At 62.7% G+C, this 23267-nt stretch overlaps 4 protein-coding genes across 5 annotated transcripts; 2 read left to right on the top strand and 2 right to left on the bottom strand.

Moving 5' to 3' along the window:
- The first annotated feature begins 1165 nt into the window (after window positions 1–1165).
- On the top strand, window positions 1166–13763 carry SP2 (Sp2 transcription factor). Of its 2 annotated transcripts, XM_074162772.1 has the most exons (8): window positions 1179–1243; window positions 3287–3452; window positions 7088–7163; window positions 7778–8731; window positions 9325–9631; window positions 11738–11912; window positions 12006–12199; window positions 12667–13619. In XM_074162772.1, exons 3-8 carry the CDS (start codon window positions 7101–7103, stop codon window positions 12765–12767), a joined length of 1794 nt encoding a protein of 597 aa, XP_074018873.1. In that variant the 5' UTR covers window positions 1179–1243; window positions 3287–3452; window positions 7088–7100; the 3' UTR covers window positions 12768–13619. The 2 variants fall into 2 exon arrangements, with proteins under 2 accessions (XP_074018874.1, XP_074018873.1); XM_074162773.1 differs by lacking the exon at window positions 3287–3452 and having other exon boundaries at window positions 1166–1243; window positions 12667–13763.
- On the bottom strand, window positions 13578–16519 carry LOC141474975 (uncharacterized). Its single transcript, XM_074163076.1, has 6 exons — window positions 16431–16519; window positions 15923–16332; window positions 15660–15730; window positions 15250–15495; window positions 14587–14833; window positions 13578–14494 (listed from the first exon to the last, which is right to left on the bottom strand). Exons 1-6 carry the CDS (start codon window positions 16517–16519, stop codon window positions 14385–14387), a joined length of 1173 nt encoding a protein of 390 aa, XP_074019177.1. The 3' UTR covers window positions 13578–14384.
- Window positions 16520–17387: 868 nt separating this feature from the next.
- PNPO (pyridoxamine 5'-phosphate oxidase) lies at window positions 17388–20448 on the top strand. Its single transcript, XM_074162887.1, has 7 exons — window positions 17388–17435; window positions 18183–18307; window positions 18413–18512; window positions 18669–18722; window positions 19305–19433; window positions 19525–19595; window positions 19686–20448. Exons 1-7 carry the CDS (start codon window positions 17391–17393, stop codon window positions 19849–19851), a joined length of 690 nt encoding a protein of 229 aa, XP_074018988.1. The 5' UTR covers window positions 17388–17390; the 3' UTR covers window positions 19852–20448.
- Window positions 20449–22170: 1722 nt separating this feature from the next.
- On the bottom strand, window positions 22171–22470 carry PRR15L (proline rich 15 like). The gene has a single exon (XM_074162997.1). It carries the CDS (start codon window positions 22468–22470, stop codon window positions 22171–22173), a length of 300 nt encoding a protein of 99 aa, XP_074019098.1.
- Between the last annotated feature and the right edge of the window lie 797 nt (window positions 22471–23267).

Raw genomic sequence — 23267 nt, 5'->3', positions numbered from 1 at the left:
TCGGGGTGGGGATGTGGGGGTGACAGCTCCTGGGCACCCCCACCCCCCTGAGGGGAAAGGGCACCCCAACACCCTCCAAGACCCTGAAACCCCCCCTCCCAGCACCCCAACCCCTAGGAGGGCACCCCGACCCCCCCCTCTGAGCACCCTGATGCCTGCAGGGAGATGGGGCACCCTCACCCCGCCTCAAGCACCTCGACCCCTGCAAGGGCAGTGGGCGCCCCAGCACCATCCGTGCACCCTGACCCCCCTCGGGCACCCCAAACCCCCCCAGACACCCCCATCTCCGGGGGTTCGGGGTCCCTCAGAAGCAGGGGGCCCGGCTGCCACTAGGTTTGGGGGTGTGTGCGTGTGTGTGTGTGTCCCCGGTTTACTGCCCCCTTGCTCCCCGGGGCGCGGGGCCGGGCGGTTGGGGGTCCGGGGCTGTCCCCTGTGTTGTCGCCCGAGGGGACAGTGACGGTGCCCCTCCCGGTGCCTCAGTTTCTCCCGGGGAGGTGATGCCCGCTCTGGGCTCAGCCCCGGCGCCTCGGAAGGCCCGGCCGACCCCCCCTCCTCCGGCTTGCGGCGGGGGAGGCAGCACCGGAGACACCCCCGGCCCCGCCAGGTCCCAGCCCGGGGGGTCCCAGGAGCGGCCTCGGAGATCCCCGGGACTCCCCGCCCCCGCGGGGACCCCGCTGCCGTCATCGGGCTTCAACCTTCCAGAGGCTCCACCCCCTCCCCCGGGGCGCGGCCAATCAGAAGCGGAATTCGGCCGCTTCGCGCCTCCCATTGTCTTCTCTGCCTGTCAATCAAAATGGCCGCGGCCAACCGGGAGGCGGATTTTAGGTAGCTCCCGCCCACGAGGAAGTCCACCTCCTCCGCCTCGAAGGCTTGTCAATCAACCAGCGGATGGCGACAGGTTGGGCTGGCTCCCATTAGCCAGCAGCGCTGTCAATCAGAGATCTGCCCTCCCATTGGGTCTCCGCTTCCGTCCGTCACCCCGCAGGCCCGCGCCCATTGGGTGAGCTGTCACTCCATCACGGGTCCTATTGCTCGGCGGAGCTGCCTATCAAGCGGCAAGCGGGCGGCGGATTGGCCAGCGATAAAGCATCTCGCCGTCTGTTGGCCAGAGCGCCGACAAGCCGGGTGGCGATTGGTCAAGAGGCCGCGGAGGGGGCGGGTTATTCAGGGCGGTGCCCGGGAGGCCCCGGAGGAGGAAGATGGCGCCGTGAGGGGGTCGGAGCCGCCGCCGCCGCTCCGGCCGGTCTGTGCGGGCCTTCGGCGGGGACGGGCGCGCTGGAACGGGGGGAGGCGGCGCGGGGGGCGGCAGCGACAGTGGTGCCGGGCCCGGAAGGGGCGTGCGGCCTTCCCGGCCCGCCCTCCCCGAGCGCCGGGCGGGCGGGCGGGCGGCGCTTCCGGGGCCGAGGCCCGGTCGGGGGCGGGCCCGCCACCGAGGCCCGCCTCCCCGGGGACCGCCGCCGCCGGTGGGAGGGGCGGCCCCTCGGCTGCGGGGTGGGGGGGGCCGGGTCATATGCGGGGGGTGCCCCGGTACGTGGCAGCGGGGTGCTGGGGGTGCCCGGGTGGCATTTGGGGTCCCCCATGGCCACCCCGCGCCCCGAGGGGTGCCCGGCTCGGGGGGGCGGAGGTGTGTCCGTGAGGGGGGACCCTGCCGGGGGTGCCTGGGGCTGCTGCGAGGAGCCGGGGGGGCGTGTTGGAGGTGCCTGGGTCGGTGGGGCGTGGGGAGCGAGGAGGGGCCGTGTTCCCCAGCGGGGGTGTGTGCTGTGGCGGGGATCCCCCAGGTTTTGGGGAGAGGTGCGAGGGGTTGGAGGGCTGTGGAGTAGGTGGGGTGTTGCTATGTGTTTGGGGTGGGGTTTTTTGTGGGGAAGGGTATTTCAACACACACACACACCCCCCCCCTGTTTTTTGGAGCGTGGAGGGGGATTCGGGCTCGTTCCCCTCGGGGACTGGGGGCTGCAGGGCAGAGCTGGGCTGGGGGAGCTGCCCCGGGGCTGAGGGGGCCGGGGCGGGGGCGGGGGGGCGGATAGAGGTGAGGACCGAGGCGGTTATGTCAGATTCCTGGGGGTGTGCAGAGATCCCGACGGGATCTCGGCCACTCAGGGAGCCACAGATTGATGCTGCTGGAAGTTTCCGCTGGGGCTTCTCGTCGCTCTGGGGTTGCCCCTCCATCAGCTTGCTCCCCCCACCTCAAAACCTTTCCTTCCTTGTACGTGCAGACCTCCCTCCTCCCCGAGTGCTTCCGCGGAGTGCCCGTGCATCCTCAGCAGCACGGTACATCCCGGCTGGCTTTATTTTTTAGCTGCTTTTCCTTCTCCTTAAACGCAGTCAAGGCACCAGGGAATTTCACACGCACACACACACACACACCCCCCCAGCATCAGGGAAGGAGAAAACAAACTCTGCTGTTGGCAAGTGGTTGTGTTGTCACAGGTGTGGCGGAGTCAGACCAAGAGTTAAAAGAAACAACAACAGAAATCCCAGCCAGTGTATTCTAAGAGGTTGCTTGATTTCCTGCTGTTAATATGTAAATACGCAGGTGTTGGAGCTCCTTTATGCCCGACTTTGAATATTCACTTATGGCCCTGACAAACAAATGGGGCTGTTACCATCGGTGTGGTTGTTTTCCCCTCAGACTGTGCTTGGCTTCATGACCCTGAGCACTTTTTTTTTTTTTTTTTTGCACTTGCCGAGGTTCTTTCATGGATTTTTGGGGGACTCTGATTCACCTTCATGCTCCAGGCGCTAATTAAAACTGCGGTAACTCGGATCAGGTGCGTCAACTGGCTTAAACCGAATGCTTGAAGTTAGGATCACGTTCACCCCCTGCCCCACACCTTCCAAAAAAAGATCCGTCGGGCAGATGGGAAGGGTGTTTTGGGGAGCAGAGACTCCCCTGCTGCTGGAATACCTGGACTGTGCCCTGTCTGTAAGTTGGTGGGGTGTTTCCTCTCTCACAGGAAAGTTAACAAGGATATTGTGGTGATAAGGCTTGAAATCACGGTCTAAAATACACAAAACTTTTCCAAACTTCCTGAAAGGGGGTTTTGTAGCTGGGTAGAGGTGCCTGCGCCGCTCGAGCTGCGGGATGGGGTGTTGGTTGTGGCTGTGAGGACTGGCAAATAACTTCTGGGCTGCGTTTGCCTCTGTGCCAGGCTCCTCTGCCAAGCTGGAAGCCGTAGATCCTGTGGAGGATTACCTGGCAGCTCCCCAAGGAGAAGGCCTCGTCCTGGTTAGGAATGAAAAAAAAAAACAAAAAACAACCCATCTTTCCCTTTTATATCTCTTGTAGAATATTGAAGATAATGGCCCACTTTCCCAAGTAAATAAATTCTTGTGAGAAGCGAAGGAGCCGCCTCTGAGCAAACCTACCAATCGTGCTGGTGTGAGCAGTCCAGCTGGCTGCCAGCGGGCGTTTCCTCCGGCTGGACATGGGGTCTCATGGGCCGGCGCGGTTGGTAAGTTTTCTCTTCCTACAGCTCCATCCCTCGAGTCCTGTGGACTTATTTTTTCCATGTGCCATGAGCTCAGGGCGGGCTCTGAGAGCTCCTCGAAGCAGTGTCAGGCAGACCTCAGGGTATCCGGGCAGTTGGTCAGGACACAGGGCACTTGGTCCGTGTGTCCTGGGGCAGGAATGAGTCCTAGTTGTGCTCGTTTGAGGAACGTAATAAAGGAAACGGTTCTCGAGCCAGAAATTGCTGAGTTTTTGGTTGCTTTGCCCTTTTACAGGGGTGAAGGCAGGCAAGGGGTGAGGAGGCTGTTGTTTCCCGTCGTAGGGAGGTGGTTTCCATACAAAACTGTGCTTGTGACAAGCGGAGGAAGAGGAGATGGCCAGAGAAAAATGAATTTTATGAATCGATGCTCTTTAATTGCCTTAAGGGAGAGTCCTCTTCTGCTTGAGGCTTGGCTGGGGGGTTACGGGAGGGCAAACTGGACCTGAACTGCTCAACAAATTCTTTGTGGGGTGTGAATAAATGTGTAACGCAGAGCAGGCGGTGGTTTCACGGTGCATGTCTGTGAGAGGGTGCTGGAGGGGAGCTCCTGCCTCTCAGGAAGGTCCGTATTCCCCAGGGAACGTTCCCCGAAGGCAGTGACAGTCCCGCTCCCAGTTCTGTGCTGGGCAAACACCTGGAGACTGGAGCCATGTGCGTTGGTACCCACTCGGTTTCACCATGCCGTGAGTGGGTTTGTACCGCGTTACACCCTCGGGATGCGAAACTGTCGCTTCTGGACTCTGGACGTAAATTGTACAAGTGAGAAACTCGCGGAGGGATTACAGCGCAACTGCGGCGACACGGGGCTTCTCCCCCAGTCATTATCCTTATTTATTGGTTCGGCCTAATGGGATCCCTCCTGGGATGTGTGTCTCTCTCTGGCCAGCTCAGCATCGCTCTTATTTGTCGTCAGGGCTGTTAATCCTCAGCGCTGCCCTAATTCTGCTGAAAGGGAGGGTGCAGCCGTTGGACTCAGGCAGCCGTACAAGCTCCTGGCTTTCTGGGAAGAAAGCGTCCTTTTATCACCGGCCAGCTCGCTGGGCGCGAGCGTCTGATGCTTTCGTCTCCGGGAGGTTGCCACAGCGAGCGGCAGCCAGTGGCTTCCAAGGAATGGATGCCCTTCGCTAAGGAACGGGACGAGCAATTTCCATGCGATGCCGTCCCAGGCGCCTGGGACTCCGACCTGACTCTTCCCGAGGATTTATGCGCTTGGTCACAGAAGGAGCCTCTGCGGTGCCTCGAGAGGAGCCGCGCTGGCGAGGGGCGAGAGCTGCCTGTCTTTGGGAAGCGGGCTCCTTGGTGACTTGGCCCGTGGCCCGAGCGCTCGGGTTCATAGCGGCTTTTCTGTTTGGTGAAAGGCTCCGCATTCCCAGGGAGGAGATGTCCGTCTCGGTCTGTGTTGTGCAGGACAGCCGAGGGGTGCAGGGGGAGCTGAGGACGCCCACCTCTGGTTTTACGCCAGCGTTGACTGGATCTCAATTACCTAGAGGACTTTTCTCCCAGCCTTAAGCTGTATTATGGTTGGACTTAATGAACTTACAGGTTCCTTCCAATTTTGACGATTCTATGTTTCTATGATGTGACGACCAGCCCTTGCGTTGGGCAGCAATGTGTAACCCTCCTACGCCGTCCCTGCTAGCGGAGGTTGTCAAAACAGAAAGAAAACCCCTTTATTTTCCCAATACAGATGTGCCTTCTGGCCGGGGCTCCTGCAGCCACGTGCTGGCAGCAGCTGGTGCTTCAAGGAATGTCGAGTGTGCCCATTCTGAGGTTGGGTGCTGGCCCCGTCACCCTCAGCCCAGCCTGTGCCAGCACCTCTAGCCTCCGCTGCGTTAGATGCTGCGGAGCTTGGAGTTTTCTCCCTTTGAAACAAACTCCACACCTAATTTTCCCCATCCGTGTTGTCCCTCATCCAACCCTGGATCTCCTGCAGCTCCCTGGGCAGGAGCACGAGGTCATTAAATAGAACCTCTGCCTGTGCCAGATCTTCACGTTGCCTGGCCAGAGCCAGAGACCGTTGCTCTGCCGCAGTCCTGGGATGCCGTTCTTGCCCGGTCCCTGTGAGCAGCAAAAAGGCACTCACTGTGCTTAGACAACGGTTAATTTTGGGCTGGTACAGTGTGTTATAAGCCATCCGGGGCTTCCTATCTTCATTGTGCTACTCATCCTCCGACAGCGCTTCCCATCGCTCCCGCTGTCCAAGCATCCCTGTAAATACCACAGCGCTGGCTTCCCATGGGCTCACCCGTGCCGGGACTGCCTTTCAGAGACGCCCTGAGTTAAACCCCAAGCATCCATATTCCTCAGACGGGCCGTAATTCCCCATTTGAAGTCAGGACATTGTCTGCAGCAGTAATAAAGAGGGTTCGAGCTCAGACAAGTTTTCCCTGGCACCTTGTCTAGGCAAATATTATCAAGCTATTGGGCCACGCAGGGACTGCTGGATGGGGGTGACTGGGGAATTTGCCAAGGGAAGTGTCGAGGATGAATTGTCTTTCCAGTCCAGAACAAAAGATTTAGTGAATTGTGAGGATTTAGGAGTCTCTTTCCCTGGCTTTGCCCCATTAAACCTTTAAAAAGAAACCCTTGTAGCTGTCCCAGTGGCAAGAAGAGCCTCAGCCTCAGTGTTACTGCTCTGCGGCATTCGGGGCAGAAGTGATGAGCACTGGAGATTGTGAACCCGCTCCTCCCCAAGAAAAGTGTCAGGAGAGGAAGGCAGCAAAGCCATGGGGGCAGTAAATCACCCCCATCCTCTCATCTGCCCCACGGGTTCCTCCTGCCTTGTCCCACGCTCCCACCGCGCTGTCAGAGGAGCCTCGGCCGCTCGCCCTGCGCCCTCCCTGCCCGCCTGGGCTCGCCAAGGCCCTCGAGCGACCGGCTCCTCTGCTGTAACTTCACCTTTCTCCTCTTCCTCTCCACAGTGAAGCTGTGGGCTCCGTGGCCCTGGCTCCTCCGTGTGCCGTCTGCTGCTGCTCTCGCCTCCCCAGGTCCCGCTGCCAGCCAGTGCCAGAGTTTTTTTTTTATTCCCTTTAAAAATGACCTTTTAATGACATAATGACATACAAATGCTCAGCACTGACAACATATCAAAATAATTGAAACACAATGTTTTTCCAGCCTTGAAAAACAAGATTCTGTACCAAAACTCCATCCTTTGAGATTCCCAAAGTTAGAAAAACAAGTGGCAGGGAGGTGGTGTGACCTGGGAACCGGGATGCCATCTGCTTGCCGGGCATGCCTGCCTCCACAGGGACTCTGGGTGGCAGTGATGGTGTCCCAGCCCTGGGGGAGCTGTGGCTTCAGGTCAAGGCTGTGCTGGGATGCAGGCAAATGAATGAGGGCTGCAGCTGGTCGCCCACCATAATTGGCATTTCCCTTTGGTGGTGGGCAAAGGAAAGTGCGGGGAGAGGGCAATGAGATGGTGAGATGTCTCTAGCCCCTTCGTAACCCCCCACTGGGTGAGGTGTGACGTTTTGGGCGATGCAGGGAAACACTGGGAGAGTCCCTCGGGTGTCGGGGCCTTGGTCTGGGTGCACCGAGGAGCTGTGGTCTCGATTCTTGCTGCTGGTCTTACTGGTCTCTCTGTTTTCTCCTGGCAGATCAAGAGACAGTATGGCTGCGACTGCTGCCGTCAGCCCCAGTGAATACCTGCAGCCGGCCGCCTCCACTGCCCAGGTGAGTACGGGGGCATCGGTGGGCTCCACTGGGGTGAAGGGACATGTCCTGGGCTGCAGGACAGAAAACGCTGCGTCCTTCAGCCCCTCCTGCCCCTGCCATAGCCACAGTTGCCACGTCAGAAGGAGGGCTGGTTGCAGGACAGGCTGGGGAGCTGCGCTCTGGCCTTGTTCCCAGCTCCGACACCAACTCTTCCGGAGTGTCGTTTCTCCTCCCCGCGCTATGTTTTCCTTAGGGATGTCTTGGGTTCTGTTTGCAGCTGATATCGCAAGGTGGTCTTGGAATTAAAACCGCATGAAACACTCCAGGGTGCGTGTAGTGGGTGTAAATACCAGCAGACTTGCAGTGTATTTGCAGCTTTATAGGGGTTGTAAGAACATAGGCACGTGGTTAAAAGCCTTTCGCCATCCTGTTGGCTAAAAGTAGTGTGACAGGGGTGGGCTAAAGGCACACGTGGTATGACTAATTTAGCAGTTCCCTTAATAAGGGTTGTCTCATTGGCATGGACTGGATTGCTTTCGATAGCGTGTACCCTTCCCTTCGCTGAATCGGTCTCCAGATGTTTGGCACAAGCCCCTGTCTCTAACGTACCCGTCTCGTTCCTGGCTCCCCAGGACTCCCAGCCGTCTCCTCTTGCCCTCCTCGCAGCCACATGTAGCAAAATCGGTCCCCCCGCAGTGGAAGCCGCCGTGACTCCTCCTGCCCCTCCTCAGCCAACGCCTCGCAAACTCGTCCCCATCAAACCTGCTCCGCTCCCTTTGGGCTCCGGAAAGAACAGCTTTGGGATCCTGTCGTCGAAAGGAAACCTCTTCCAGATCCAGGGCTCTCAGGTCGGCACCTCCTACCCCGGGGGGCAACTGGTTTTTGCCATCCAGAACCCAACTGTCATCAACAAGGGCACCCGCTCCTCCGCCAACATCCAGTACCAGGCGGTGCCCCAGATCCAGACTGCAGGGGGACAGACCATCCAGGTCCAGCCCAACCTCCCCAACCAGATCCAGATTATTCCGGGCACAAATCAAGCCATCCTCACCCCTTCCTCTTCCTCTCACAAACCCGTGCCCATCAAACCAGCTCCAGCGCAGAAGGGTGGAGCTTCTCCAGCACAGGGCACAAGCAACGTCGTCAAGTTGGCCGGTGGCAGCAACGTGACTCTTACCCTGCCTGTGAACAACCTGGTGAACACAGCAGAGCCGGGCACGCAGGCTCAGATCCTTGCAGAGAGTCCCTCAAAACCCGGCAAAAAGACTCGAAAGAAATCCATGTCACCTGCCCAACCTGCCACGGTGGCCGTGGCCGAGCAGGTGGAGACGGTGTTGATAGAGACCACGGCGGAGAACATCATCCAGGCGGGCAACAACCTGCTCATTGTGCAGAGCCCGGGCTCTGGCCAGCCAGCTGTGGTGCAGCAGGTCCAGGTGGTGCAGCCCAAGCAGGAGTCGCAGGTGGTGCAGATCCCGCAGCAGGCCCTGCGCGTGGTCCAGGCCGCCTCCGCCACGCTCCCCACCGTCCCCCAAAAATCCTCCCAGAACTTCCAGATCCAGACGACGGAACCTACTCCTACCCAGGTACCGTCTCCTAGGTCCTCCTGCAAGGTCCCTCTGCCCTGTTTCTCCTGAGCCCTCACCCAGGCTTTAAAAAGCTGAAGGGGTTTGTGAGCCCCCAGACATCCCCACCTCGGCGTCCAGTTTGGATATCACTTGTGTGGATTCTCTGATGGCTGAGAAGTGTTGGGAGTGCAGCTGTTCCCTCTGCAGGGCTTTATTAAGTCTCTCTTGGTGGCTACCTGCTTTTACAGTATTTGTAGGATCATACTGTCCCTGAAACCTCTTCTGTGCCACCAGCTGGGGTTGGGATGAAAAAGTCTGGCCAGAAGCTCTTGGGAGATGGAGGGAGGTGGGGGAGCCTGCGGGATGGTGTCTTTACTGTCGCCTTTGGAAACCAGGCTGCAAGGCTAACGCAGCCCTTTGCCACTGTGCGAGGCCAGGATCTTCTTCAGGAGGCACACAAAGGGTCTTCAGATGCTCGGGCAACTTCTGCTGCTCTTTGGCCCGTTGCAGACCCAGATTCCTGGGTTGTGTGGGGAGGGTGATGATGGCGGTGGAGAGTGGTCTGCCCTGTGAGGGTGGCTGGTCTCACTCCCCTTCTCTTCTCCCATCAGGTCTACTTCAAAACGCCATCAGGTGAGCTGCAGACAGTGCTGCTCCAGGAAGCCCCAGCCATGACGGTGGCTCCGTCTGGAACCTCTTGCAGCAGCCCGGTGTCCCGCAGCTCCGGCATGGGGGTTGGCAGCAGCAGCAAGAAACCAGCCACCCGCAAGGAACGCACCCTGCCAAAGATTGCCCCCGCCGGAGGCATCATCAGCCTGAACGCGGCTCAGCTGGCAGCCGCCGCGCAGGCCATGCAGACCATCAACATCAACGGCGTGCAAGTCCAAGGCGTGCCTGTCACCATCACCAACACCGGAGGTGGGCTGCGTGCCGCTCTGTGGTGGGGTGGGAGGGACAGCGGGAATGTAGGCAGCTCCTTGGTCTGGAGGACAGAAAGCCCCCCCCCCTCCCGCTAACAGCAGGCTTTGTAACAGATTCCTTCTACCCCGGAGCTGAACGTTGCCGCCTGTTAAATGTCATCAGCTTCTCCAGCTCTCCATCCCTCCAGGAGGCCCTGAGTGTTTTCATAGGGTGTCTCTGATGGTTCTGCTGGGTGTTTCCAAGCCTGTCCTGAGAAGCGGTGTCGGGGAGGGAGGTTAGCGGAGACAGGGTTGGGTTGTGCCGAGCTGCAGGACACGTCTGAGTGCAGGGGCTGAGGCTGCCCGGGAGCCCAGCCCGGCTCTGTTTGCTCCTGAGCTCCGCGGTGGTGGAAGACTGAGCTGTGTCCAGACCTTTGGGGTGAGACACGTGTCTTTGGGAGAGCCAGGACCCAGCCAGGCAGAGACAGGGTGCACCGGGACTTTCCCCCGGGCTGGGCCAGCAGCCCCAACCACAGATGACACTGCCAGGTCCTGGTCCCGGTCCCGGGGCTGGGATGTCTCCCCTCGCATCTGCTGGGTGTAAAGGCTCCTTGGGTTTCCAGGGGCTGAACCAAGAGATTTGCCTTCACACACATGAGCTTTGGCTCCTCCAACCTCTAGTGAGGGCTCACCATCCCCTGAGAGTGAAGCCAGCCCCTCACCTCCATGGGACAACTGTCTTCCTTAAGCCAAAAATAGACCCTGGCCCGTGGCTGGAGCGATGTGTGAGCCACAGACAGCCCTGGTGCGTGTCTGACGCTGCGTCGCCTGCTCATCTCCCCGCTGCCAGGACAGACACGTCCCTGTCCTCCCCTCCTGCCCAGCAAACCCTCCCCAGCCCAGTCCCGGTGGCGTGGGCTGCCGCTGGGGAACTGAGGGGAGGAAGCTGTGTCTGAGGGAAGGTTTTATCTGCTTTCTGATCCAGAAAGACCTGCTGCCGTGCGGTGGTTTCTCTCTCAGCAAGAACCCAGCAAGAGTCCCCGGCTGGGTTTTGCAGTCGGAAGCTGTTCTTTCTTGCTTGACTAAACCATGTCAGCATAAAACCCGGGCCAGCGTGGTTTTGTGCTCCGCGGTGGGCGGCCATCCTCGCTGGGGTTGCTTTTAAAGGGGTTTTTAATTGTTGCTTGGCGTGTAAACGTGGGGCCAGCCGTGAGCATCGGGGGAGATGCCACAGGCAGATGTTGCTGCTGTCTGCGCTGCTGCCCGCAATGCGCCGCAAGGCCCCGGCTGCAAGAAGGGACCGGTAGGACCTGCTGGCTGTTGCCCGTGAACGAAACGAATTGTGTCGGGTCTCAGCCTGGGTTCAGCCAGGACATGTCCCTCTCCTGAGCAGCCACATGTCTTGCAGTTGCGCTTTCCCTCCCAGGGGACATGGTGGCACCTTCGCTCTGCCTTCACCCCTGATCCCATCCTCCCTCTCCGCCGTCACCCCTTCTTCGCTCCGCCGTCAGATCCCGTTCCTCCTCTTCCTCCTCCTTCTTCTCCTTCCCCGCTGCCCCGAGAGCAGCGATCCCGCTTGCTGACGCTGACCCCGTCTTCTTCTTTCCAGCCCCCGTCGCGGCTGCCGGGTGCTCCGCAAGGCCCAGGCTGCCGCCTCCGTGAGCACCCCGAGCGTGGAGCGGCCCTTAGGGTCCCGGGGTAAGTCCCTTTTTTTTTTTTGGTCAATATATTGCACGTTTTTTCAAAGTTTCTTTTTTGTTTCCTCTTTGGCCATTTTCCCCACCCCGAAGGGTCAAACCAAAAACTTTGAAAAACCGCACAGTATATTCAGAAAAAAAAAAAAGGGACTTACTGGCCCCGCTTGGGGACCAGCACGTGGCGGGGCAAGGGGGGGGAACCGTGGCAGTGCTGCATGCGGGGCTGGGGGCGTCGAGGCCCAGGGTGTCCCATCCCACACGCGGTGGGGAGCCAGGGGGGTCTTTCCTCTATCTGGCCGCTTCCGGAGGGTTTCGGCACGAGGAGCATGGATGGATGTGGCGGGCAGTAGTGCGAGGGCACAGCGCGGCCCCCCCCAGGAGCGGAGGGGCAGAGCTTGACACCCTCTTTTCCCCCCACACTCCCCCAGGCCAGCAGCAGCTGACTGTGCAGAACGTCTCCGGCAACAACCTGACCATCAGCGGCCTGAGCCCGACCCAGATCCAGCTCCAGATGGAGCAAGCGTTGTCCGGAGAGATTCAGCCGGGGGAGAAGAGGCGGCGGATGGCGTGTACCTGCCCCAACTGCAAGGACGGAGAGAAAAGGTGAGCACGGGGCGGGGGGCAAAGGGGCAGCCCTGCGGGACCGCCTCCCCCCGCATCCCTTTTTCCAAGACTAACCGTGGCTTTCCTCGCCAGGCCGGGGGACCCGGGGAAGAAGAAACACATCTGTCATATCCCCGAGTGCGGCAGGACCTTCCGCAAGACCTCGCTGTTGCGGGCTCACGTCCGCCTGCACACGGGCGAGCGCCCTTTCGTCTGCAACTGGATCTTGTGCGGGAAGCGCTTCACACGCAGCGATGAGCTGCAGCGACACGCTCGCACCCACACAGGTCTGTACCCCCCGGGGCACCCCGACACTGTCCTCTCCTTCTGTTCTGCACCCCACGGGGCACCCCGACACCGTCCCCTCCCTCCCAGGGCAAGTCCCCAAATCGTGGCCCAGCCCCTGCGGGGTCCTGAGCCTTGGGAGATCCAACTTGGGATCATCTTGGGCCCCACCACAAGTTGTCCTTGCAATTGACTGAGTTACTGGGAGGGACTGGGGAACTTTTTGGGGGGGGTCTGCGCTGCCTTTGGGGTCTCCAGGTGACGGTGGTGACAAGTGTCGTGGGAGGGGGTTTGGGTGGAGCGGCTGCAAAGGGGAGAGCTGTCACTGCCACCCTGGGAGGTCCCTCCTGTCCCGACTGTGGCTGGTTTAGGGGAACACAGGGACAAAAGCCGGTGGTTGACGGTGCTGCCGGGGCGGTGTCACACCGGCTGCCACCCCCTGACCGCCACCGCCGCTCTTCTCCCACAGGTGACAAGCGCTTCGAGTGCGCCCAGTGCCAGAAACGCTTCATGCGGAGCGACCACCTGACGAAGCACTATAAAACCCACCTGGTCACCAAGAACTTGTAGGGCCGGGAGCTGCCCCACGGCTCCCGGCCAGCGCGGACAGACCCTGCGAGGCCACCAGCCTGTGACGCCACAGCTCTCCAGCGTCCCCAGCCACGGAGAGGAGCCCTTGGGGACATCCTCCTGCCCTTCCTCCGCCGCCGCCTGGGCCCCCCAGGCAGAAGCCACCCTTTCTGAAGGGTGCGAGGGGCCGAGCCTCCCTGCGGATCCCCAGGGCCACGGGGTGGCCACCCAGCGGTGGCCCAGAGCCCGGTAACAACGTCTCACGGCCACGCAGGAGCCGGGCTCGGAGGGGACTGCACGCTGCGGTGCAGGCGGGCCGGGAGAGGCTCCACAGCACATTCCTACTTTATATTTAAAGTCTATAAATAGCTATAAATATCTATATAACCCCCTTTGGAAGGTCCCTTTTTTCTATGGAGATTGTTGCCTTACGCTCCCCCGCTCCCAATTACCAACACTGTGTTTTGTGAGTGCTTTTCTAAAAATCTTTATTTAATTTTCCTTTAAAACACTGCCCATCTTCTTCCCCTCCTTTTCTCCTAATTTCTTTTCCAATACTGAAGAGCTGTTGGGTTGTTGTTTTTTTTTTTCTCTCCGATGACCTTTTTTTTTTTTTTTTTTTTTCTCCCCACTTTTCTGTTTCCAAGCGACGCGGCATTTCCTTTGGAATTTTGGGACTTCAGCCCCCTTTTTCCTCCCCCGTGTGCTGCCCGCCCATCCCCACTGTGTATAGTGTACATTGTATCATAGATTATATTGCTTTTGTGTTTACTACATGTTTAAAAAAAACAAAAAAAACCAAAAACATATGGCTTGTTATTTTTGAGCTTTTAAATTAAACAGATCCACTTTATTTTTTAGTTGTAACTGCCCCAGGTTGTTTTCTGGATTACGTGACAGATCTGTTATACTTTATTCACTGTAACTGGTTGGCCGGCACGGAGTCAGCCGGCAGCTTTCCTTGCTAAATAAATTTAGTCCCCAGAGTTCAAATCCAGCGCAGCGTGTGCCGCCGAGGGTCCTTTCTCTCCCGTGGTGCCGGGCCGGCACCGGTGTCACCGGGGCTGCGGCCGCGGAGAGGGCAAGCCGCCGGCCACCTCGGGCAGAGAGAAAGCGGGGTTTATTTACAGGAATCCCAAATATTGCTGGAAATGAACTTATTTACAGGAAAACAGCCCTGGGCCGGGTGTGCGGAGCCGCTGCTGTGTGTGGGGGCAGCTCTGCTGCTGGCTCTGTCCCCTGTGCTGGGGGACCCCGGCACCACGACCCCGGCACCCCGATGGGGATCCCGGTACCACGATGGGGACCCCAGCATGAACCTGGCACCACAATGGGGACCCCGATACCACAACCCCGGCACCGGCACCTCCCTGCTCCGAGCGGCCCTTGCCCCTGCCGGCACCCACTGCCAGAGGGAGCAGGACACGTGGCCATGAGATGTCCCACCACAGGGACGTGGGGCTGAGCCACCCTGCTCCTCTGTAAGCACCGGGGTGCAATCCCCACCGCCCCTGGCATGTCCTTCCCTGTCCCCTCTCCCCGTCTGTGGCACCGGAGGGCTCTGGGCTTGTCCCCCAGCGTGGCTGGAGGTCCATGGCCATCCCGTGGGGTCTCAGCTCACTCCATCTTCACGACCATCTTCTTGATGGCCCGCCGGGACGTGCCGCACTTGCTGTTGATGACGGCGTTGAAGTTGCAGCCGCGGCCGCACATCTTGGTGACGTACTCTGCGGGGCAGACCCCATCTAGGGGTTGCATCGTGGCCAACGTGGCACCAGGAGGGGATGAGGGACCTCACCCCACCCTTCCTGTCCCCTACCTTTGATGGCGTTGACCACGGCCACGGGCAGGCGGAGGGGCCGCTCCATGGTGGTGGTGTTGTGGGCGATGCGCTGCCCCGTGGCCGAGGACCGGGCCAGTGTCTCCCGCGAGAAGAAGTAACCGAGGAGGCGCCGGGTCATGAGCTTGGGCTTGTCGGTGGAGACCTGCGAGAGGTTGTCCAGCTGCGGGTGGGTGATGTAGACCCCCGAGTTGGGGACCAGCTCCAGTTTGGGCCTCCCGTTCTCCTGCAGTGAGGGGGGAGAGCTCTCGTCTGGGTCCTGGATAGAGCCTGGGGACCCCCTGCTCCATCCCTGGGGTACCCTGACCCCCTCCATCCCTTGGGGACCCTCTGGGCCACCTCCCTGGGGGAGCCCCTTTGTCCCTTCTGCTCCAACCATAGCGCTGTAACCAGTGGCACCCCAGGAGCCTTGGTGGGACCCCAGGTCCCTGGTAGTACCCCAGGAGCCTTGGTGGGAGCCCAGGCCCCTCATGTCACCCCAGGAGCCTTGGTGGGACCCCAGGTCCCTGGTAGTACCCCAGGAGCTTTGGTGGGACCCCAGGTCCTTGGTAGCACCCCAGGAGCCTTGGTGGGACCTCAGGTTGCTGGTGGGACCCCAGGTCTCTGGTGGGACCCCTGGAGTCCCAGCCGGCCCCTACGCACCTCGATGGGGGATGCCCAGAGCGGGGTGCTGTCGGGCAGTGTGTCCCCCCGGCTCTCCTCCCAGAGGCAGACGGTGTCGGTGAGTGTGGCCGGGCTGTCACCCCCCTCCTTGCTGCCCAGGCAGGGGTGGAAGCCACCGGGTAACCCTGCCTGCAGCTGCCAGGCTGGGGGGCTCCGTGGGACGTCGGCCGGGGCGCAGCCCTGCTCCCCAGGGCTGGGGACGGAGAAGGGCTGGAACCCCCCAACCTGGGGGACAGAGCAGGGTTGGCTGGGCATGGGGGGGTCCGGGCCACCCCAGCACTGCTGAGGGCGGTCTCCAGCCTCCGTGGGACAAGGAACTGTGCGTGGGTTGGGGACACGGGAGCAGAGCAGTCCCCAGACCCCCCCACCCCACGGGGACGAGGACCCACCCGTGCGGTGGCGTTGCTCTCCAGCAGCTCCACCAGCGCCTTGAGGAACTGGATGTTGCTGTCACTGACACCTGTGGGGACACGGAGGGGGACTCAGCCGTGGGAGAGACCCTGTCCCCGGCTACAGGGGGGGGACGACTGGGCAACTCCCCTCTGTCCCCCCACAGCCCTGCCAGCTTGTCCCCTCATCCATCCCAGTGCCACCCCACAAACTGGGTCCCCTTCCCAGCCCACGGTGGGGACACCCACGCAGCCGGCGTTACCGATGCAGCCGGTGCCGGAGGCCAGCAGCGCCCTGGTGGCAGCGGCAGCGGTGGCCGAGGGTCCCCCGCCTCCGTCCCCGGAGGAGAGCAAGTCGTTCTCCTCCTCCAGGTTTCGGACGTGGCTCCGGAGCTGCCGGTTTTCCAGCTCCAGCTGCCGGATCCGACGGTCGCGGTGCAGGACGGCCTCGTCCCGGGCTGCCAGCGCCCGCTGCAGCTTGGCCACCTCCGCCTCCAGCTCCCGCAGCAGCTGGGCGTACAGCCCCGTCACCCTGCCCGCCCGCGGCCCCCGCCACCCCCCGCCACCCCCCACCACCCAGGGGCTCTCCGGTCCCCGCGGGTGGCCGGGGTTGGCCCGTGGGGACAACCGGGGTCTCTTCCTGGCCGTGATGTCCTCAGCAAGCAGGAGGGCCCTAGGGAGAGAGGTGGAGTCAGTGTTGCCCCCCCTGGGGGTGACAGCCCCCTCCCTTGTCTGGGGACACCGGTGCTGGTACACTGCCCTGTCCCGTACCTGCTGTGGCCAGGGCTGGGTGGGGGGGGCAAGGGGTCCGTGGGGTCCAGGCCCCCCGGCTGCTCGTTCTTGTCCCGGGGTTCAGCCATGGGTGCCAGCGTCAGGGCGCCCTCGTTGGGGATGTAGGACCCCCCTCCTGCTTGGAGGGGACATGGGGGGGGGACATAGGGTGGCCCCCCCAGCACCTCTCTCCCCTCCTCCCAGACGTGTCCCCTCCCTGTCCCCATTCCCCCCTAGTCCCTAAGGCTCTGCCTGTCCCCTGTGTCGCCTCTGGGCACCCTGCCGCCCCCCCTGCCTGTCCCCTGTCCTTGTCCCCAAGTCCCTGCCCCTCAGTCTCTGTCTCCCCCCACAACCCTGTCCCCAGTGTCCCCCACTTCCATGTCTTGCACCCCACATTCCCTGTCCCAAATGTCCCCAAACCCCTGTCGCCCCCCCCACGTCTCCCAGCCCCTGTCCCTTGTCACCATCCCCACAGCGTCCCTCAGGCCCAAGTATCCCGTCCCCACCTTCCCTGTCCCCAATGTCCCCAAACCCCTGCCCCCCTCTGTGTCCCCCTCTGTGTCCTCACAGCCCCTGTCCACCGTCCCTTCGGTGTCCCCCCCTCGTCCCCTCACCCTCCGCCCCCTGTCCCCTCAGTGCCCCCCCGCCCCGTCGTCCCTGCTCCCCCGCGCCCCCCGCCCCCGGGGGCGCTGTACCTTTAAGAGCCCCTCCATGTGTCTGTTTACAGCCCCGACACCACTTCCGGGTCCCTGCGCCCCGCCCCCGCCACCTCCTCCAATTGGCTGGCAGCGCTCCTCAACCCCTCCCCTTCCCCGCAGTGGGCGCGATTCGCCGCTTTCTATTGGCTGCCCGGGGTGCGTGTGTGGGCGTGTCCTATCTTCGCCCCGCCCCGGTGGCGGGGCCGCGGGGGGCGGGGCGGCGCGGTTTGGCTCCGTTCGGTTCCCGTCGGTCGCCGCCGGGATGGACCTGGGGCCGCTGCGGAAGAGTTACCTGGGGGACGCGGAGGTGGGGACGGGGGTGGGCCCGGCGGGGGGGGCGGCTTCTGGGGGCGAGCGGGGGAGCAGGGATCCCCGGCCTGGCCGTGTCCTGGGGCCAGGGTGACCCCCGGGATGTCCCCAAGGCCCAGGAGACACATACACACACACACCCCCACACCCCCCCCGTGCTGGTAGTGATCCGAGAACCAGTGACCCCCCCCCCCAGGATGTCCCGAGGGGACACCGTCCCCCCCCGTGTCAGTAGTGACCCTGGAACAGGGTGGCCCCTCCTCTTGTCTTGCCCCTGAACTGGGGTGACCCCCCCACGCCCCCCCCCCCCCCCAAGGTGTCCCCAAGGCCTGGGGCGACCCCTCCCACCGTGCTGGTAGTAGTGACCCTAGAACCAGGGGGACACCCCCCTCAGGTGGTCCTTAAGGCCTGGGGTGACCCTCCCGAGGCTGTCCCCAAGGCCCAGTGTCCCCCCAACCCCACCATGCTGATAGCGACCCTGGAACTGGGGTGTCGTCCCCCCCCCCAAGCTGTCCCCAGGGCTTGGGGTGACACCCCCCACACACACACACCTGGTAGTGATCCCTGGAACCAGGATGGCCCCCCTCCATGCCGGATGTGCTCCTGGAATTGGGATGACACCCCCCCCAAGCTGTCCCCAAGACCTGGGGTGACCCCCCTCCCCACCCCCTCCAGTGCTGGCTGTGTCCCCAAAGGTGAGTGTGCCCCCCCCCCCCCCCCCCTTACAGTGTCCCCATGTCCCCAGGCCTTCGAGGAGCAGCACCTGGCCTCCCACGACCCCATCCAGCAGTTCCAGGTCTGGTTCCAGGAGGCCGTGGGGTGCCCGGCCATCGGGGAGGCGAACGCCATGTGCTTGGCCACCTGCACCAGGTGAGATTGGGGAGGGTGTGGGGACGGACACACACCACGGGGGACGGTGGGGGTCCCTTGGTCACGGGAGGGGGACCTGTCATCGCCTCCCCTCTCCTGCCGCAGGGACGGGAAGCCCTCGGCCCGCATGGTGCTGCTGAAGGGCTTCGGGCAGGATGGCTTCCGCTTCTTCACCAACCACGAGAGCCGTAAGGGGAAGGAGCTGGTGAGGGTTCTGGGGGCTCTGGGGGGTGCTGGGGTGTGTGTGTGTGTGTGTGTGGTGTCCCCAGGGGGTCACCTCTTTGCATCGGGGCTGAGGCTCTCATTTTTAAAGCCGGGAGCGGTGCTGGTTTGCTGACAGCTCTCTCCTCCCTCCCCCCAGGACGCCAACCCCTTCGCTTCACTGGTCTTTTACTGGGAGCCCCTTAACCGGCAGGTGAGTCGTGGTCCCCTGGGGATTTTGGGGGGGGAGGATGTCAGGGGGAGCACGGATGGGCCCTTGGCACAGTGTCAGGCAGTGGATGCTCCCCCCCCCCCCCTCAGGGTGGGATGTTGGGGCTCACACATTTGGGTGGGGATCACCCTCAGGTGGGTCCCAGCCGCCCAGAGATGAGATGGGACGGTGGGTGCCCATGTGTTTTTGGGGGGAGAGTGGGAGAACAGGGTGGTTCCTCCCTTGGATGGGTCCCAGCCCCCCAGGATGAGATGGGACAGGGGGTGTCCATCTGTTTTGGGGGGGAGAGTGGGAGGACAGGGTGGATCCTCCCTTGGATGGGTCCCAGCCCCCCAGGATGGGATGGGACAGGGGGTGTCCATCTGTTTTGGGGGGGAGAGTGGGAGGACAGGGTGGATCCTCCCTTGGATGGGTCCCAGCCCCCCAGGATGAGACGGGATGGGGGGTCCCCATGTGTTTTGGGGGGGAGAGTGAGGGCATGGGGCGGTTCCTCGCTCGCGAGCCGACGCAGCCCCTTCGGTGCCCGTTGGCCAGAGGGAGCCCAGCTGATGGTGCCCGGCACAGGTACGGATCGAGGGCTCGGTGAAGCGGCTGCCGGAGGAGGAATCGGAGCGATACTTCCACTCCCGCCCCAAAGGCAGCCAGATCGGGGCTGTCGTCAGCCGTCAGAGCACCGTCATCCCCGACAGGGAGGTGAGCGGCCGTCCCCTTCCCTGCGGCAGCGCCGGGAGAACCAGGGCTACCCCGGCCGCCATCGCCTTCACCGCCTTCCTCTTCCCCGCAGTATTTAAGGAGGAAGAACGCGGAGCTGGAGGAGCGGTACAGGGAGACGACGGTGCCGAAGCCGACGTACTGGTGAGTCCCTGGGGTGGCTGGTAGGGTGCTGCCCGCCGGCGGGGACACCCCTCCACCCCCCCAACTCGAGCCTCGTGTTTCTGTGCCAAGGGGGGGGTACATCCTGCAGCCGGAGGTGATGGAGTTCTGGCAGGGCCAAAGCAACCGCCTGCACGACCGCATCGTCTTCCGACGCCTGCGAGAGGGCTCGCCCCCCCCAGGAGACATGACACACCGGGGAGAGGGCGACTGGGTCTTCGAGCGCTTAGCCCCGTGAGGCCCCCGGCATCTCCAGATGCGTTCGCCCCCCTCATCGGGAATGTCACCTGTGCCAAACCTGTCCCCTGTCCTGCCCTGGGGACGGGGCTGGCCTGGCTCTGCCCTCCCCCGGGAGACGCGTGCTGAGCTCTGGGGGTGCTGGCGGGGGGGCTCCGGTCCAGCCCCAGAGACCCTCATCTCCCTTCGCCTCTCCCTGGGTCCCAGAGACCACCCCAGCGCTTCTGGTGGTTAATTAATCATGTTAATGATTGTGGAGGGACCAAGAAAGACCCCAGCGACCCCCCCTGCCCCCTGCGTTTTAGCTGGATCTGTGCAATAACCCCGAATTGCGGCTTTAATGTCACCGCTCTGTGCAATAACTTATTTAATTGCAGTTTTAATGTCACCGCCGTGTCACCGGGTGGTCGTGGCTGGCTGTGCATGTTGCTACCGGCGCGCCCCATCTCCTCGGGGCTGTGGGACCCCGACCCTCAGCCTGACCCTCAGCGTTCAGGGGGGTGCCAGGCTGGCTGGTGCCGCTCCCCGTCCCTCCCGTCCCCCCCCAGTAGCTGCATGTCTGAGCTTGGAAAAAATAAACCCCGATCGTGGCGGAGCCGAGCAGTGGGTTTGGGTTAAATATTTACCCGCGCGGGGCCGGGCTGTGCTCTCCAGCAGACGGAGCTGGGTGCAGCCGGGGATCCCTGGGCCACGTCCCAGTGAAACCAGTATCCGATAACCTTCGCCCTCCCTGGCTCTGTGGTTGCTCTGCCGGTCGCCAGCTCTCGGGGCAGGATTGTCCCCCGGGGCAGGATTGTCCCCAGGGGTTTTGCCGTTGGCTGCGGGTCCCCCGGTGGGTTCCCAGCTGTGCCATGCTGGTGGGGGGCGGTGGGAGGGATCGGTTTGGGGGGTTTGGCCCCACGGTGGGGGGTGTCACACACCTTGTGCCGCTGTCACGGACTCGCTCGGTGGCCTTGGTCCTTCACCCCTTGGTGAGAGCCACCATGGCGGGACAAGGAGGGGTTGGTGTGGGGACAGCATCGCCTCGAGGGGACAGGACGAGGTGGCAGCTTGATGTCCCAGGAAGGGTCTGGGGGCTTGGCTGGGGCTGGGGGTGGCAGCACAGCCGGGTCTCCCACCCACCCCGGCGGCATTAGGGGCACGGTGGGAGCCCAGACGCCACCATGATGGGCGTCAATGAGCCGGCAGGAACCTGCTGCGTGCCGACAGCTCTCCTCCTCGCCGCTCCCTCCCTTCCCTGCGGGGCAGGATCCCTCCAACGCTGCCAGCCCTGGGGACAAAGAGCAGGCTGTGAGCCCCGGGCAGAGCAAACACAGCCGAGGGCGGGGGGGCCCTGGCCAAGGTTTGTGTGCCGGGGGGGGGGGGGTGATGGGGGGGGTTGGACTCCAGCTCTTGGCACCCTCCGGCTTTTGTAATTGCTGGGAAGTGGTTGCTCCTGTTGATTTGAGGCACGGCCGCACCCTGCTCGGCAGAGAGGGCACCCTGGGCTGGCAGCGCTGGGGACGGCCACCCCCGTGTGTGTCCCCCCATCTCCGGGGGGCTCCCTGCCTTGGCGACAGCTCGTCCCCACCGGGATCCCAAAAGGGGACAGGAGGTCCGCCGAGCTCTCCCCCTGCCCCGCCACTGAACGGGCTTGGCTTCCGGGATCTGGTTTATTAACAACAGTTAATTATCAGCTGACAAAAGGCTCAGCATCCAACCACCCGGGGCTGTGAGATGGGCTGTCCCCGGGAGTCGGCTCTTTCACCTCGCTCCGTGGTCAGCTCCCCCCTTCCGGGAGCAGGGAGCGATTCCCGGATGCCAGAGGGAATCCGGCTCCTCCCGGGGAGCCTGGACCCCTCCACGGTCCCCATGGAGGCAGCTCGGGGGGCACTTTGCCTGCGGGGTCATTCCCTCGTGTCCCCTGGTTTGGGGGTGACTGCTGGCAAGGATGTGGCATCAGTGGCTCTGCCCGTGGCCACACAGCCCCTTGGGACAAAAGCGGGGGGGTCCCCCTGTCTCACCCCCACAGGAGTGACGGGCAGGAGGGGGTGAGGATCAGGGCAGAGCTGGGTCAATGATGGGCTCCGGTGGTCCATGGCAAGCGACTGAGCTGGGGGGAGCATCCTCATCCCAGTATGAACCAGTCAGCCTCGGGGGGCTCCCCCTGCCCGCGGGGGGGCTGGGAGGGGCGGGCTGGCTCCGCTCCCCTCTTCTCCTTCTCAGGGTCCTTGCTTCTCCCTTGAATAAACTCCAGTCCAAGTCCTTTCTCCTTCCAAAGCCTGGCGTCCCCGGGAGGGATGGAGCCGTGGTGGGGGCCAGCGGGTGACAACTGTTGGGGTCATTTCTCCTCCCGGTCGCCGGGGGCACAGAGGTTGGGGTTGTCGGCCAGCGTCGCCCGCACTTTCTTCTTCTCCTTGAAGCGCCCCGAGTTGGAGACCTTGACGTGTTTGCCCTTGGTGTTCTTGTCCACGATCTTCTCCAGGCGGGCGGTGAAGCCGGGTGGCCCCTCCTCACCCGGCCCCTCCTGGCTCTCGCCGCCGGTGGCCGCGTGGCTATCGGGGCTCTCGTACAGCACCGTGGGCACCGACCGGCGCTTCCGCAGGAAGGTCAGCTTCCACCAGCCGTGGCTGTCAGCCATCGCCGCCGGCCCCTGAAATGGAGGTGGTGGTCGTAGTCCCTCTCGGAGGGGTGGTCCCTCAGCCCCCCAGCTCTGCTACAGATGACGGGGATGGAGAAGGGACATGGGCTATGGATCTGGTAACGCTGGTGGGGACCCCCGTGTTTGCCAAAGGTGGCTCTGGTGCTCTCCCACCATCTCTGCCGGGATGCTCGTGGTGGGAACTGGGGGGGGGGGCGGTCCGTGGCAGGAGGACCCCGCAGGTGCCGGGGAGGGGGAAATGCTCCATTGATTCGGGCACAGCCGAGCCCAGCAGAAAGGTTACTGGCACTGCCGGGAGCAGCCGGATCAGCCGCGTGTAGCGGGGCAGGGAGGGAGCCCAGCGAGCAAACAGGAACAGGAACTGGGAAGCAGGTGGGAGCCAGGGAGATGCCCAGCGGGAGGGGGGGGGGGGTGTCCTTGCCTGGGGGGGGGTCACCACCGGCTGCGCCCCGGGGTCGGGGTTTTCCTGCTGCCCAGCCCTGCCTGCAGGGACAGGCAATGGCAATCCAGGAAGGCTCCAGCAATCCAGGAAGGCTCTGGTGCGGAGCGTGGCTGCAGGGCAGGGGACTGGGAAGGCGGCTCCCAAGCGGAGGAGCCCAAGGCGTCCCCGGCAGCGGGCAGGGAGGAGATTCCCAGCGCCCCGTCCCCATCCCGGGGGCCAGCGTTGCTCCGTGTCCCCACAGCACTCAGCCATGACCAACCCCACCACCATGAGCTCCTCCCGGGTGGTGCCTCTGGCATCGCTTTCCTGGAGCAGGGGGACAAGGACACCGAGA

The sequence above is a fragment of the Numenius arquata genome, chromosome 23 (assembly GCF_964106895.1).
Source record: "Numenius arquata chromosome 23, bNumArq3.hap1.1, whole genome shotgun sequence".
In the NCBI taxonomy this organism is placed as follows: domain Eukaryota; kingdom Metazoa; phylum Chordata; class Aves; order Charadriiformes; family Scolopacidae; genus Numenius; species Numenius arquata.
Note: the sequence above shows the minus strand (reverse complement) of the source record. Positions and strands in the feature narration are given on the sequence as shown.

What these genes read in the sequence shown, in the direction of transcription:
- SP2 (XM_074162773.1), top strand. Translation starts at nt 7,101, where the DNA reads ATGGCTGCGACTGCTGCCGTCAGCCCCAGTGAATACCTGCAGCCGGCC. An exon ending in CGGAACCTACTCCTACCCAG is followed by an intron (nt 8,732 to 9,324) that starts GTACCGTCTCCT and finishes TTCTCCCATCAG; the next exon opens with GTCTACTTCAAAACGCCATC. An exon ending in ACACGCTCGCACCCACACAG is followed by an intron (nt 12,200 to 12,666) that starts GTCTGTACCCCC and finishes CTTCTCCCACAG; the next exon opens with GTGACAAGCGCTTCGAGTGC.
- LOC141474975 (XM_074163076.1), bottom strand. Translation starts at nt 16,519, where the DNA reads ATGGCTGAACCCCGGGACAAGAACGAGCAGCCGGGGGGCCTGGACCCC. An exon ending in CCCAGCCCTGGCCACAGCAG is followed by an intron (nt 16,333 to 16,430) that starts GTACGGGACAGG and finishes CTCTCTCCCTAG; the next exon opens with GGCCCTCCTGCTTGCTGAGG. An exon ending in TCTGGGCATCCCCCATCGAG is followed by an intron (nt 14,834 to 15,249) that starts GTGCGTAGGGGC and finishes CCCTCACTGCAG; the next exon opens with GAGAACGGGAGGCCCAAACT.
- PNPO (XM_074162887.1), top strand. Translation starts at nt 17,391, where the DNA reads ATGGACCTGGGGCCGCTGCGGAAGAGTTACCTGGGGGACGCGGAG. An exon ending in GTTACCTGGGGGACGCGGAG is followed by an intron (nt 17,436 to 18,182) that starts GTGGGGACGGGG and finishes CCATGTCCCCAG; the next exon opens with GCCTTCGAGGAGCAGCACCT. An exon ending in CCGTCATCCCCGACAGGGAG is followed by an intron (nt 19,434 to 19,524) that starts GTGAGCGGCCGT and finishes TCTTCCCCGCAG; the next exon opens with TATTTAAGGAGGAAGAACGC.
- PRR15L (XM_074162997.1), bottom strand. Translation starts at nt 22,470, where the DNA reads ATGGCTGACAGCCACGGCTGGTGGAAGCTGACCTTCCTGCGGAAGCGC.